Source organism: Pinus tabuliformis, chromosome 6, assembly GCF_031772625.1.
Source record: "Pinus tabuliformis cultivar Carrire ecotype Pingquan chromosome 6, CPIR1, whole genome shotgun sequence".
In the NCBI taxonomy this organism is placed as follows: domain Eukaryota; kingdom Viridiplantae; phylum Streptophyta; class Pinopsida; order Pinales; family Pinaceae; genus Pinus; species Pinus tabuliformis.
The window spans coordinates 1,699,985,006-1,700,000,767 of NC_142292.1; the positions used below are offsets into that span (position 1 = coordinate 1,699,985,006).

Below are 15,762 nucleotides of genomic sequence, written 5' to 3' on the forward strand. Positions count from 1 at the left end.
AAGAAAGAAAATTCATTCGTTCTTAATCGTATGATGAACCTAATTGTTATTTACTAATTTTTTCCTGGCTCACTTTACAATTTTTTGCAGCGATTAGAACGAAGATGAAATGATCTATGAGCTGCTCAAGGCATCGATAAATTATTTGCAGAAGATGAGGTAGCAAAATATCAATAGGCTGCATCTGAATTAATTACAGACATTGCTTCAATTTCAAGGACAATATAACTAGATAGAGTTATGGCCAGCGTTTTAAATTAGGGTTTAGAGAACGTGGGATAAGAGCAGAATTTGATTTGGATTCCATACATGCTAGAAGCAAAGAAAATTTTGAGGAGTTTGATTTTCCACTTTGTTGCAGTTCAATCTAGGGCCATTTATTTACCGACATTGTTCCCCAGGTCATTTTTTTTATGAAGTTGTTATGGAGGTCACTTACATTACGACGTCTATCATTTAAGACGCCAGGGTAAGCATGACTCTGTAATTGCGGCCGCTTATTAGAAGGGAATTGTGGGAGTTGTGCTTATGTTTTCTTGACTGAAATTGATAATTCTGTCAATTGATCTCCGTTTACTGCAGCTCATACTATCATTAATTATCGGACTTCTCTGCTTTATTTGTCGGACTTCTCGTCTCGGTTGGCCATGATGTTAAGTATTTTTAGTCTTAGGCCGATGAGAGTTAAAGATCAATGGGCTGGGTCACTAATCCGGCCATTCAGGACACTTTTGACACATGGACGCCATCTTCAGTAAGCAACTGCTCTCTATTTTAAAGGCTCTGTTTCTGTCCATGGTGGACTCTCTGTTAAAGATCAATGCGCTGGGTCACTAATTGGGCCGTTCAGGACACTTTTGACACATGGAGGTCATTTACATTACGACGTCTATCATTTAAGACACCAGGGTAAGCGTGACTCTGTAATTCTGGCCGCTTATTAGAAGGGAATTGTTGGAGCTGTGCTTATGTTTTCTTGACTGAAATTGATAATTCTGTCAATTGATCTCTGTTTACTGCAGCTCACGCTATCGTTAATTACGCCGTAAGGCGTTTTTACGCCGTAAGGCGTTTCCCTCTGAAATCAACTCCCCCAGATGCTTCTCTGTCTTAATCTTAACCGTTAGATTCATTTGTTAGACGATTGAACAATAATATGCCGTTAGATTCATTTGTTAGGTAAACCCTACCATTTTGTCAGTGTACTCGGTCCGTCGTGCACGCGGATAGCCGCATTTGCTGCAGAGGAGGGTGACGGGCATGTAGAGGAGGGCAGAGGCAAATGCCTTTGCTGCAGGAGGATGAGGAGGGCCACGTATGGGTTGGTAGTTTTTAAATGCTGGTTGGACTGTGTACAAACGCTGGTTTGACTGTCGAGAAGACAAAACCACTTACTTGCCAGGGTTTCTTGCTTGTTTTTTGTTTTTAGGGTTATTGTTTTTTGTGACTGGTTTTCTTGTATGTGCAGGGATGCAAGCCAAAGGAGTGCACAGAGGTCGCAGGAACGAGTTCCGTGTCTGCTGACCCCACCACACAGCTTCAGCGCAAACTGGCAACAAAGGGCAGCAAGCTCTGGACGTCAAGGTACAGCGGAGTCTCGTCTCTTTGCAATAACCAGGCAGAAGAACAAAGGAGGGAACTGAAATTCCTGTAGGTGGTCTCATATCTTATTCATTTCGCTTGAATTTACAGGCCATGCTTAGTGAGGGTTATTTGCTTTGTTGTAGCTTACATATTGTTTTATTTTTTCAGGGAGAAAATCCCTTGGATTTCAAATTTGGACAGACCACCTCTGTTGGTTTTTTGTCTCCATCACCAACGGATCCAATAGCTAAGCAGTACATAACAAGCTTTTCTTCAGGCTTATCACCTGCGCAGTTTTGTTTTTATTGCCTCTACGAATTTGCAAAATCTCTGCTTTTGTGATGGAGCACAACCAATACATAGTTACATAGACTCTTATGGTAGCCAATGAATGATTCAATGATAATTTTCTTCCATTAAAGTCTTTGTTTTGAATACAAAGTGGCAGGAAGATAAAAATGTAAAAACATAAGCTAATTCACAGCAGAAACAAGACACAGGTAGAAAGAACAAATAATTTATGACAGGATCCCTGTTGATGAATCTAGTCAGCCATATGGTGATCAATTAGAGATCAATGCCTTTCATGATTTCATCGTCAAAAGAATGGACATTCTTATAACAAAACATTTTACCATCTCCCTAGCTTTATTCTTTGGCAGCCATGGTTTCCACCTCTACTCTTTTGTTTGTTCAGAATTTCAATTATTTCAGTGCTTATTGTGTGTCATCATGGTACTGTCATCATCTGCTGGCTGTTCTGTACAAGTCGTCACACTAGCAAATTATGAAGAGCCCTCTATCTACACCCTTTCCAACGTATCACATACCCCAGAGTCCTCCGCTCTTCAATGAGGTTAGCAACTGTACTAGATGGCTTCATGGAAATAAGCTTCCTGCAGGTTTACATAGGACTGTGACAGCATTCTTGACATGACTTAATATGGCAAAGTTCCAACCACGTAATGCAGCGTTTCCAACTATGAGAACATGGAACTGTTAACTTCCCTTTGTGATGTTTCAAGTTTTACACTGTCAGAAAAGGAAATCTAGGCCAAAATTATAACATTTGCCAGTCAAAATTTATATGAAATTCAATCTCAAAAGGTAGAGCCTTTTGTTTATTACCGTCCATATTACCTGAAAAAAGATAAACCATATTTGCATGCTGTAACACTTTGTTCTGTGCAATAATATGTGAAGCAATTCTCCAACAACAAAAAAATCTGGAGGTCAACCCGATTCATTTGTTAGACGATTAAACCCTACCATTTTGTCAGTGTACTCGGTCCGTCGTGCACGCGGATAGCCGCATTTGCTGCAGAGGAGGGTGACGGGCATGTAGAGGAGGGCAGAGGCAAATGCCTTTGCTGCAGGAGGATGAGGAGGGCCACGTATGGGTTGGTAGTTTTTAAATGCTGGTTGGACTGTGTACAAACGCTGGTTTGACTGTCGAGAAGACAAAACCACTTACTTGCCAGGGTTTCTTGCTTGTTTTTTGTTTTTAGGGTTATTGTTTTTTGTGACTGGTTTTCTTGTATGTGCAGGGATGCAAGCCAAAGGAGCGCACAGAGGTCACAGGAACAAGTTCCGTGTCTGCTGACCCCACCACACAGCTTCAGCGCAAACTGGCAACAAAGGGCAGCAAGCTCTGGACGTCAAGGTACAGCGGAGTCTCGTCTCTTTGCAATAACCAGGCAGAAGAACAGAGGAGGGAACTGAAATTCCTGTAGGTGGTCTCATTTCTTATTCATTTCGCTTGAATTTACAGGCCATGCTTAGTGAGGGTTATTTGCTTTGTTGTAGCTTACATATTGTTTTATTTTTTCAGGGAGAAAACCCCTTGGATTTCAAATTTGGACAGACGACCTCTGTTGGTTTTTTGTCTCCATCACCAACGGATCCAATGGCTGAGCAGTACATAACAAGCTTTTCTTCAGGCTTATCACCTGCGCAGTTTTGTTTTTATTGCCTCTACGAATTTGCAAAATCTCTGCTTTTGTGATGGAGCACAACCAATACATAGTTACATAGACTCTTATGGTAGCCAATGAACGATTCAATGATAATTTTCTTCCATTAAAGTCTTTGTTTTGAATACAAAGTGGCAGGAAGATAAAAATGTAAAAACATAAGCTAATTCACATCAGAAACAAGACACAGGTAGAAAGAACAAATAATTTATGACAGGATCCCTGTTGATGAATCTAGTCAGCCATATGGTGATCAATTAGAGATCAATGCCTTTCATGATTTCATCGTCAAAAGAATGGACATTCTTATAACAAAACATTTTACCATCTCCCTAGCTTTATTCTTTGGCAGCCATGGCTTCCACCTCTACTCTTTTGTTTGTTCAGAATTTCAATTATTTCAGTGCTTATTGTGTGTCATCATGGTACTGTCATCATCTGCTGGTTGTTCTGTACAAGTCGTCACACTAGCAAATTATGAAGAGCCCTCTATCTACACCCTTTCCAACGTATCACATGCCCCAGAGTCCTCCGCTCTTCAATGAGGTTAGCAACTATACTAGATGGCTTCATGGAAATAAGCTTCCTGCAGGTTTACATAGGACTGTGACATCATTCTTGACATGACTTAATATGGCAAAGTTCCAACCACGTAATGCAGCGTTTCCAACTATGAGAACATGGAACTGTTAACTTCCCTTTGTGATGTTTCAAGTTTTACACTGTCAGAAAAGGAAATCTAGGCCAAAATTATAACATTTGCCAGTCAAAATTTATATGAAATTCAATCTCAAAAGGTAGAGCCTTTTGTTTATTACCGTCCATATTACCTGAAAAAAGATAAACCATATTTGCATGCTGTAACACTTTGTTCTGTGCAATAATATGTGAAGCAATTCTCCAACAACAAAAAAATCTGGAGGTCAATTTTCTGTCACATTAACAGTAGTGTCTCTATAATCTGTAATGGCAATGAGAGTTTAGCAACAGTAAACAGTATGGGAAGGAATGTCTCTTGGTCTAGATTTGAGGAAAATGATTACCAGCCCATCTGAACGAATACATTGATCAAGCATACACTTACCCTTCTTCAAGGGAGTATACATGCTGCATCACCACACTATTTGAAAGGCTTTAACCTTCTCTATTTGCCAACATTCTTACGATAGTCATACTGATAATTCTATCACCTGGTCCACTGACAGGAAAAAGTGTGCATAATACTCTCCTACAAATCTCATCTTGTATTTCTTGTACAGCCATGCGAAAAGTTAAACACCATAAATTCTGAGCATTATTTAATCCAGCTGGCCTCACATCCATGCTAATTTCAAATTTCTTTTTCTGAATCTTGAGATAATTTATAATATTTCCACTGTTTGATTCTGGAGGTAGTAATTGTAGATTGACTTGTATCTGTACTTGGAGATAATTTTACAAAGTTAATGTACAAGTCTTGTACTTCCAATGCTGCCAGACTCAAATTCACCATAAAATGTTTTCACGTCCAGCTTCATCTTTGCTAACATCTGAACCTACTTCATATGTTACTTATATTATCTTCCTTAGAACTCTGAATCTGAAAGTTTTCCGAGACATCCAGGAGTCCCATGTACTGAACTCATCTATGTCTGTCATGCATAGTATTTCTAGTCTCGAACCTTGGCTATAATTGAAGCCCTCATAATTTCTCCAATAGCAATTTTATGTTCTGCTAAAGGGATTTTGCCTAATTCCACATAAGAAATTTCACAGCCCCCATGCCCATCTTGAATCTTAGCATATATAGCTTGTCCTGTATTCTCTGAATAGGTGCAGATATTATTGTAGTTTATGAAGCTTAAATTTCCTTTTTAATTCAAGAACAAGTCTGACCCTTCAGCGCACTACATCACCCATTAATCTGATAAAATATTCAAAACCTTCCTCTCTGTTTCTGCCACAGTATCTCCTCATTTGTCTTCAATAAAATTCTTGTGAAGGCTATCATGCCACCATTAATCTTCAGCTATGAGGTTATAGCTTTGAACATTTGTTATGTGCTTCTGCACACATCCAGAAGAGACCAGCTTGAAGCCTTGAACTATGTTAATCCTGAACATTAGTATTTTATGACAACAGATCTTTCAGTAAATTATAAGCGAGAACTTTGCAGAAAATCTTAATTATCTTTTTCACAAATAGTCTTTCAAATCTCATCTTCTGTTGCCTTGCCTATAAATGAAGCCCTCCTAATTTTTTCAATAGCAAATTTATATTCTGTTACAGTGATTTTGTCTATTTATATGGAAGATTTTCACAGCTCCCACGTAGCTCAAGATATTCTTGTAGTTTATGAAGCTTACATTTCCTTTTCAATTTGAGGACAAGTCTGGCCCTTCAGGGCACTACACCCATTAATCCGATAATTTTTTTAAAAACCTCCCAATTTGTTTCTGCCACAGTATCTCCTCGTTTGTCTTCAATAAATTTCGTGACAAGGCTATTATGCCACCATCAATCTTCAACTATGTGATTGTAGCTTTGAGCATTTGTTATGCACTTCTGCACACATCTAGAAAAGACAAGCTCAAACTAGTTAATCCTGAACATTAGTACTTTACGACAGAAGAACTTTCAGCAAATTATAAGCGGGAACTTTGCAGCAAGTAGGAAATTCTAGGAATGAGAAAGCAGTATTAATAATGAACAGAAGATAGTTTTTTCAGTGGCAAAGATTGCAACAAAGAAGATAAGTTCAAAATTGATAAAGGAAAAGAAAATATCATGACTGCAAGAAGAATCTCTTATGCATTGATGTATTAAAACTGCAAGATATTATGTCAGCTTTAGCGTCAATAACCATAACAACAAAGGAAACCCAGATTCCCAAAGAACTAACGCCATTCACTATTACCTTGTGTGTTGTTCCATAATCATCTCAGATCACAAGTGAATTGCCTGCACCAAAGTGGAGTGGTATTCACCACAAAACATCATAATCCTGTTAAACCATCACCAACACTGAAATTTGATAACAAGGAAAGAAACTGTTAAAACAGCAAACAGCAGAGAGATCCAGAAATAAAAGGATCCAGTCTTTTGAGAATCAATTTTGGTATGTAATTGTTTCACAGTAGAAGAAAAGACCAATAATCTTAAGGATAATCATATATTGTTCTCTATAGATGGAAACCCAGAATGCATCAAAGTGAGAAAAAATAAAAACATCCTCGTCACCTTTCAAAACTCATTTGGTAGATTAGAATATGTTAATGGATTTGGCTCACAACCGCTGGCCATCATCTCTTCAAAGATTGCATATGCACGATCCACTCTGCCTGCTATGCTAAACGTGCGAATTAGTGCATTGTAGGTAGCAACATTTGGTTCATAACCCCTAGAAAGGAGTTCTGCATATACCTCACCTGCTTCCTCCATCATACCAACCTTTCCAAGGTGACCTATCAAGGAATTGTAAGCAAACAAGTTTGGGATAGAACCACTGTTCTTCATTTCCTCAAAAACTTTAAATGCTTCCTCCAACTTTTCAGCTGTGCCTAGTCCATCAATGATGATATTATACACGATTGTATCAGGCTTCAAGCCACTAGACTTCAGTTCTACAAAGAAATGAAAAGCCTCATCTACCCTATCAACCATACAAAGACTGCCTATGAGAATAGTGTATGATTTTACATCAGGTTTTATGCCCTCTGCTACCATTCTCTCGAAAAGCTGACAAGCTTCATCTACATCCCCTACCTTCCCAAAGGCGTTCATGAGAATATTGTAAACTGCACAATTAGGCCTGCACCCGTTTTCAATCATTTCTTGAAAGAAGTGATTGGCCTCAGAATACTCTTCCTGCCTTACCAAGTCCATCAATAAGAGGACCATAAGTAGATGGGGAGAGAAGATATCCCCTCTTCACCATATGACCATACAAATCTATGGCTTCATCCACTCTACCGGCCATCACAAGACCTGATATGAGGGTGTTGTAGTTTACTGTATTCATCTTGCATCCTCTAGCACGCATCTCATCAAGAAGCTTGAAAGCATCATCCATCTTTCCAGCCTTTCCAAGAGCATCAAAGAAGGCGTTGTAAGTGTAAACATTTGGATTACAACCTGACTTCTTCATCTGTTTGAAAAGATCCCAGGCAATATGCATATGGTCGGCTTTACATAACCAATCAATAAGAGTATTGTAAGCAATAGTGTCAAGAGCAACGCCTCGATCTTTTGATTCTTCAAATACTCTGTGAGCGTCAAACACTCTTCCTGCTTTGCATAGGGATTTGATGAGAGAGCGTACCACATATATTTATTGACTACCACCCTTAGCCAACATTTCTTCATAGGTCAAGATTGCCTCATCCAACCTGCCCACTCTGCCCAGGCCATCAATTAGGGTTGCACAAGCAACATCATCGGGAAGCAGTCCCATCACATCATAGAACTCCTTGAACACTTTCAAAGCATAATCCATTTGCCCAGCTTTTGCAAGCCCTGGCAAAACAGTACCCATAGTTACAAGGTTTGGAGAAAATTTGTTTTTCATATCTTCAAAGAGCTGGCAAGCTTCATCAATTCTATTTGTTTTTATGAAACCATCAATTAGTATGTTGTAAGTTATCTCATCAGGGTAACACCCATTTTCTGTCATCTCTTGCATTATCTTGAAAGCCATATCTACCTCTTTATTCTTACAGAGACCATTCAACATTGAATTGTGTGTAATAACATTTGGTGGGCATCCCTTTTCCCTCATTCGTTGAAATAACTCTATTGCTTCCTTAACCTTGCCATCTTTGCCAAGCCCATCTACCAGAATATTATATGTTATAACAGTGGGGGGAAGATTCACCTGTTGCATTTTGTGAAACATCTCCCATGCCTCATCTGTTCTGTCTTCCTTGTAAAGAATATCAATCAAAGTATTGTTAGTGACAGTGTCTGGTTCACACCCACTTTCTATCATCTTCAAGGTCATCCCAATAGCTTCATCCACTTTTCCTGCCTTGGCATAGCAGCATATCATGATATTATACGTGATTACATCAGGGGACAGACCTGTCCGTTTCATTTCTTCAAAAAGTTCATTCACTTCTTTAATCCTTCCTACCCTCCCGAGGCTATCTACACAAACATTGAAGGAAACAACATTTGGAGAAATTCCTTTTTTCTTCATCTGCAGAAACACGTCATATGCTTCATCAGCCTCACCATTCCTTCCATGATAATCGATGAATAAGCTGTAGGTTAAAGATGTTGGATCACACCCTTTATTGTGCATAACCTGAAAAAACTTTTGTGCATCCTCCAACCTGTTATTCTTAAGAAGACCTCCAATCAACGAATTGTAAGTACACAGATTGGGAGAACTCCCTCTCTCCACCATTTCATCCAACACTGCAAGTGCCTCATCAGTATTTCCACCTATGCATAGGGCGTTGATAATAGTAGTAAAGGTAACTACAGTTGGAGCACATCCATCAGCTATCATCTCCTTCCAAAGCTCCCATGCAGCATCAACAAGGCCACAATCCCCATATTTATCTATCAAAGTATTGTATGTGATAGAATCAGGACTACATTTGTTGCTTCTCATCTCTTTCAGTAATGCTGTCGCCTCATCCAATCTACCTGCATTACAGAGAGCATCCATTAATGTGGTGAACAACACAACATCCGGTTTGCAGCCCTCCTCCTTCATTTGTCTCCACAGGCCCCATGCTTCATCGACCTTGCCAGCTCTCCCGTGTATCTTTATGCAGAGTGTGAAGGTGTACACATTGGGTCTCAAGCCAAATTTTCGCATTTCAGCCAGAAGTCCCATCACCTGTCCTGTATCTCCCATTTCTCCGCAGGCACCCATTAGTCCAGAATAACATTTTAGGCTTGGCAACAATCCTTCCGAAATCATCTTCTTGTACACCACCACGGCTTCTTTCCAAAATCCTGATTTGATTAGTAATCCTATAAGACCATTGTAAGCAAAGTCACTAAGCATAAGCCCAGATTTCTTCATCTTTTCCAGGGTTGAAGGAATTTGCTCCAAACCACCTGCTATTCCGAGGTTGCGGAGAATTATTAAATAGGTCTGGGAATTAAGCCTACAACGTTGCTTTTGCATCAAATCTAAAACGCGTCCCATCTCCTTCACCATGCGGGCTCTTCCGAGGATTTCTAGCATGGTATTGTAGGAATATGTGGTATTGTAGAAACCTTGGCTATAATTGAAGCCCTCCTAATTTCTCCAATAGCAATTTTATGTTCTGCTAAAGGGATTTTGCCTAATTCCACATAAGAAATTTCACAGCCCCCATGCCCATCTTGAATCTTAGCATATATAGCTTGTCCTGTATTCTCTGAATAGGTGCAGATATTATTGTAGTTTATGAAGCTTAAATTTCATTTTTAATTCAAGAACAAGTATGACCCTTCAGCACACTACATCACCCATTAATCTGATAAAATATTCAAAACCTTCCTCTCTGTTTCTGCCACAATATCTCCTCATTTGTCTTCAATAAAATTCATGAAGTTTTGGCATGAAGTAGAGACACTCTCATGCAGGGGTGATGTCTCCTTTGCAGCAGGGTAGTAGTCCACTGGTGTCACAAAAGGAACCAAATGGTGATAAATGTTTCTTTTATAATTTCTTAATTAAATATGAAAGGGGCGACATAAATCAGTTATAATTTTTTTTAATTGATGGTGACACCAACGTAAATGGTCTTTGCCCACTAGTTTAAAGGGCCTTGGAGAAGTCAAAGATACAGAGGTTGAGATACATGACTCAAGCAGAGCTCAGGTAGCAGTGATTGCAAACTTGACCAAACTTTTATGTAAATACAAACAAATGTTGTTTATATTATAACATTGGGAGGCTCCATATTTCTATCCTACAAAAATTTCCTCCAACAGCATGTAATATGAAACAGGTTTGGTTCAATTTCTAATATACCCAGTTATTCAAATCTCATTATTCTCTGCCCTACCTTTATAGCATGCGGTTATGCCTCCCGGCCATTATACAGTCTAGCTAGACGGGAATGTTAATTACCTGTGGTCTTTTTACATCCTGGGTTAAGGTCAGAAAGCCAGATTCTGGAGCAAATCTGAAAACTGCAAATTAAACACTATGCATACAAAGTTCCAAGGAAGAAATTATGCACTGCTTGGGAGTGAAGCTTCTGGTGCGCCAAATTTGAAAACTGCAAATTAAACACTATGCATACGAAGTTCCAAGGGAGAAATTATGCACTGCCTGGGTGTGAAGCTTCGTGCGCCACGTGTCTTCAACAGAGGTGGGAGATATTGGCGCTGTGCTCAGCTGTTTGATGTTGGAAAGGTATCCTTCCTCTAATTCACCTGGACCATTTGAACTGCCAACACACAAATGTCTGATTTCCTCAAGCTCAGTAACAACTTGCTCCATGTGTGGTCTGTCATCTCTTTCTGACGCCAAGCATCTGAACGCTAATTCGGAAACGGCAAATACCATGGCCTTCGCCTCATGGTTCTTTTCGATATTGAGCTGCGGATCCACAAGTTCATGCAAAGCCCCTTCTTGAATCTTAGCTATTGCCATGGTAGCAAGGTTGATTTCCCTGGTCTTCCGATTGGTGTCCACTGCTAATCTGGCAGAAATGATCTCCACCAAAACGACCCCGAAGCTGTACATATCGGATTTCTATGTCAGCTGATAGCACTGATAATACACTGGACCAAGGTAGCCTGGTGTGCCCTGTGGAGAAGTGGTGACATGTGAGGCATCTACAGGCACAAGTCTGCAAAGCCCAAAATCAGCCACTTTGGCAATATAATTTTCTCCCAAGAGAATGTTTGAGGATTTCACATCTCTGTGCAATATAGGCAGATGAACACTGAAGAAAAGCCAAGGCCTGCGCAGTTTGAACAGCAATATTAAAGCGAGTATTCCATGGTAATCCCTTGGGGTCTTTGCGATCGCCATGAAGATGATCAGCTAGGGTTTTGTTTGGGGAAAATTCGTATACGAGTAGCAGCTGTGGGCTGTGTGCAGGGGTGCAGCCATAAAGACGGACAATGTGTGGATGATTCAAAGTCGAAAAAATCTTAACCTCATTGATGAACTGATCGACCCTCTTGGAGTTATCATGAGAAAGTCTCTTTACCGCCACAGTTCTTCCGTCACTAAGCTTACCCAGATAGATCGACCCGAGCCCTCCACCCCCAATTTCGTTCTCCTCGTGGAAGCAATTTGTTGACTGGCGAAGTGCTTCGTAAGAGAATATTGAGAATATTGGCAAATCGCCTGTCTCGCGCCCAAGCACACACGCTTCCATGTCCTTTCTCTCATATTTGCAGAAATTCCTAGAACTTTTTCTTTTTTTCAGACAATACCCTAATAACAGTACCGCTATTGCTACCAAAGCAATTCCTCTAATAACAGTACCGCTATTGCTACCAAAGCAATTCCTCCAGTGGAGCAACCTGTGGTGACACGAGCAGATAGATATGAATGTGATCCTGTGTCCAACGCCGAATAAAATAATGAAAAGAAAGATACAAATTCAGTACTAAATCACCGTGGAGATACCGAATACTAGGAAGAATTATATTTACCTATTACAATGGCGGGCCGGTTCTTATGACCTGCAACGCGGTCATAACAACTATTATGAGTAAAAGCAAAATCGATAGTTTTTGCAAAGAGGGGGAATAATTGACAATATAGGGAAACACATACACATATGTCCATGGGTTCAAGAGTGCAGAATGGAGGGAACATTTAAAACATTTTTATAGATTGTGATAATTTAAGCATTGGGTCTCGTAATCGAATTGGGAGAAGGGGTTCAGGAAAAGTAGCAATGCTATTGGTGGGCATATCTCTGTATGCGAGGTGCCATCGGGACAATAGCAAATAAACGTTTTAGTTGGTTCTGAAATGTTATAACCACATCTCCCGCCACTGTTCATACAAGCGCCACAGCTTCGGTTTCCCTTCGTGAGCAATAATTTTGCTTGTATACCATTTTTATGGTCCCAAAGCTTTCTTTTAACGGTGTTGTTCTATTCACTGATCCACTAGAGAAATGATTACCATGAAATCAGGTAGGAGTTTTTTGTTCGTGAAGAACGGAGGCGGGAGATGGAATCACTAGAGAAGGTCTCATCTCTTATTCATTTCCCTTGAATTTACAGTCCATGCTTAGTGAGGGTTATTTGCTTTGCTGTAGCTTACATCTTGTTTTATTCTTTTCAAGAGGAAAATTTTCGGATTTCAAATTTGGAGAGACAAACTCTATTGGTTTTCTGTCTCCATCACCAATGGATCCACTGGCTGAGTAGTACCTAACAAGGTTTTCTTCAGGCTTATCACCTGCTTAGCTTTGTTTTTATTGTCTCTACGAATTTTCAAAATCTCTGCTTTTGTGATGGAGCACAACCAATACTTACTTACATAAACTCTTATGGTAGCCAATAAATCATCCAATGATACTTTGCAGTGAATCAAAAGGTAGCTTTTCTTTGAATGCCTTACCAATTGGAGATTTTGCCGAAAGCAATAGAAGACCTGGGACTTTTCTTAGCAACTAATTAAACGCAGCAGGCAATTTTGTTGGTGATACAGAAGTCGTGGATTATGAAAGAATCACATCATGTTGTGATGGGAAAGGACATGTTGCACAGGAAAGAAGACATCACAGCTGGATGGAAGTCGGATTCAAACACATTTAAAAAAATCAAAATACTTAGGGGGTGGGTGTACGCATGGGAGCTAAAGGCTATATGCAAGAAGAAATAGGCATAAATCAAATCGTTATACTGGACACTCCTCAATAAAGGATATTGTTAAAGTCATTATTAGTGATAGATCTCTAAATTTTCCCATTGGTTTAAAAGGCCTTGGAGAAGTCAAAGATATAGAGGTTGAGATACATGCAGACAAAAATTGTAATATTTCATCAACCAATATTTCAAAGTCCACGCCCTTCAATAAAAATGGAATGCGAGAAGCACTTATGCATGAAAACCATTTGGGAACTAATTTAGGTGGGCTACAGAGGCAGGACACTCATAGGGATGCTACCATGTATCCACAATGAAGGAAATCATATTGGCATTAAGGTTGATATAAGTTTTGACAATATCCAAAGCCATCAGCATCCTAAAGAGGTCAATGTGGCTCAAGACGCAATTCCAAGAAATGCTGCAACATCGATGGTGGTTAGTGAAGAGACATATCAAACTTCATGCCAAGAAAATGATAAAGTGGGTATAGATAAATTTGTCCAGAATGCTATTGTATTGGAACCAAGTCTGAATAGGAGGTATGATGGTTGATTGAAGATGAGGAGAATGTACATGTTGAACAGGAAAATAGTCAACATCGTTCATCCACAACTGCAGTTGATGTTGGCAAACTGAACATATCAGGAACTAATTCATCTCATACACATGAGAAACCTGACTTTAATGAATGTGCCTGTAAGAAACATTCAATGTCTGAGAGGTTACTAGAAAGTACAAGTTTGGACAATACAAAGGAAACATCTTCATCACATTATAAGGATTTGCATACGAGGAGCAGAGCCAATTCTATGTATGAAGATAAACTTTTAGGGGTCACTGCTGTTAAGATAAAGACTGAAGAAGGATTACCCGCTAGCACCGAAGATCACAAATATTCAGGATGTAAAAGGAATGAAAATTCCTCTTTTGTACTAGAAAAGGAGGTTGAGAGTCAAGCGGGTGGCATATCTAGTTTCCAAAAAATGTCTATGCTTTCACAATCAAAAGTTACCATCTTATCTGGTATTATGAGTAGTAAATAGTAAATACCCAGGAGTTGCTCTTCCTTTCGAAATGGAGAAGAATTCAAACTTATCCGCTGCAGCAAAAAGAGCACATGAAGATATCATTTTGGAAGAGGCCAAATTGATCAAAGTATTATAGAGGTTTATGGTTAAATGCTTTCAAAAATTTTAATAGATATTTAATATATTCGTTCTATAGGAGACTACTCTATCTCAGCATTGTTAGCTATGCCGTGAAATATTGTTTTAATGCCAAATTTGCCTGACATGTAGGCTATAGACTGAGAAAGAACACAGAATCTGCTAATTCAAAACCTTTTCTGGAGCCTCCACGAAGGAAATCTCATTGGGATTTTGTTCTTGAGGAAACGTCTTGGATGGCTAATGATTTCATGCAGGTTCATGCAATGGCAATGATTTTGTGCTTTCTCTATTGATTTTTTGACTTTGTTTATAGCCAAATGTAAATACCTTCACAGTGTTGTGCAAATAACAACATTATTTATGTTTGTGTTATATTACTTTATATGTCTGCCTTTGTTCTATGCAGGAAAGGCTTTGGAATACTGCTGTAGCTTTTGAATTAAGTCGTTGGTAGCTTAAGGGACAGGTCATGGAAACTTTTTGGACAAAGGACCTGTACTAGAAGCAAAGAAAAAACAGCTGTTGTCATGAAGTTTTGGCATGAAGTAGAGACACTTCCACTGGTGTCACAAAAGGAACCAAATGGTGATAACTCTGTTCTGGATTGCATTATTCACTGAACTTTAGTGTAGGATCACATATATGGCTAAAGTTTTATCAATTATTTTATCCAGCTTTTGTTCAGTCTAAATGTATGAAAAGGAAATCAAGATTGCAAACTTGACTGAACTTTTATGTAATTCACAATTTTTTTTCTATTAGTTTTTCTTCAATGAAAGGCATGAAAGGGAAATGAAGTAGGGTAGAGAAATAAATGTTGCTTTTATAATTTCTTAATTAAATATGAAGGGGCAGACATAAATCAGTTATATTTTTTTTAATTGATGGTGACACTTAATATGAACTTTTTCATCTAATTATAGGTCAAAAATATTGAGATTTTAATGCTACCAAAACTTTCACTGGACATGAGAAATAAGCATTTCTCTATGCATAACGCATACAAGGAAAATAATTCATTTACAATTGGGCTTACATAACTTACTGCAACAGCGTTGGACATTTCTGATAAATAAGCATTTCTCTATGCATAACACATACAGAGAAAATAATTGGTTTAGATTTGGGCTTACATAACTTACTGCAACAGTTTAGTTATTCATGCATTGATGTTGAATTGAAGTTGAATTGGGCCTTTTATTCCTGATTTAGTAGGTCACTACTTGGACCGTTCAGAAGTGATTTTTTGAAGTATGACTATTAAT

At 38.9% G+C, this 15,762-nt stretch overlaps 2 protein-coding genes and 1 long non-coding RNA gene across 16 annotated transcripts; 2 read left to right on the plus strand and 1 right to left on the minus strand.

Annotated features, from left to right (window-relative positions):
* Positions 1-522: 522 nt before the first annotated feature.
* Positions 523-4,906, plus strand: LOC149265528 (uncharacterized). 14 transcript variants are annotated; one of them, XM_089429552.1, is made up of 5 exons: positions 526-909; positions 1,202-1,321; positions 1,469-1,584; positions 1,753-1,838; positions 3,132-3,240. In XM_089429552.1, the coding sequence occupies exons 1-4, from the start codon at positions 821-823 to the stop codon at positions 1,833-1,835; spliced, it is 408 nt and encodes a 135-aa protein (XP_089285678.1). In that variant the 5' UTR covers positions 526-820; the 3' UTR covers positions 1,836-1,838; positions 3,132-3,240. The 14 variants fall into 14 exon arrangements, 10 of the variants coding, with proteins under 10 accessions (XP_089285690.1, XP_089285678.1, XP_089285691.1 ...); XM_089429565.1 differs by lacking the exon at positions 1,753-1,838 and adding an exon at positions 3,416-4,906 and having other exon boundaries at positions 534-909; positions 1,023-1,321; positions 3,132-3,247; XR_016260079.1 differs by having other exon boundaries at positions 539-909; positions 1,753-2,984.
* A 1,474-nt stretch (positions 4,907-6,380) lies between these two features.
* LOC149265529 (uncharacterized) lies at positions 6,381-11,232 on the minus strand. Its single transcript, XM_089404535.1, is given in 5 exon segments — positions 6,381-6,560; positions 6,777-7,394; positions 7,396-9,792; positions 10,612-10,673; positions 10,920-11,232. Coding segments are annotated over 4 exon segments (3,387 nt in total). The 3' UTR covers positions 6,381-6,560; positions 6,777-6,779.
* A 528-nt stretch (positions 11,233-11,760) lies between these two features.
* On the plus strand, positions 11,761-15,042 carry LOC149265530 (uncharacterized). Its single transcript, XR_016260084.1, has 2 exons — positions 11,761-14,751; positions 14,904-15,042. It is a non-coding gene; the product is annotated as an uncharacterized LOC149265530 (long non-coding RNA).
* The last annotated feature ends 720 nt before the right edge of the window (positions 15,043-15,762 follow it).

Coding starts and splice junctions, on each gene's coding strand:
- LOC149265528 (XM_089429535.1), top strand. CDS start 1,283: ATGCCTTTGCTGCAGGAGGATGAGGAGGGCCACGTATGG. Junction 1,651..3,131: donor AGGAGGGAACTGAAATTCCT/GTAGGTGGTCTC, acceptor TTGTATGTGCAG/GGATGCAAGCCAAAGGAGCG. Junction 3,248..3,415: donor AGCAAGCTCTGGACGTCAAG/GTACAGCGGAGT, acceptor TTATTTTTTCAG/GGAGAAAACCCCTTGGATTT.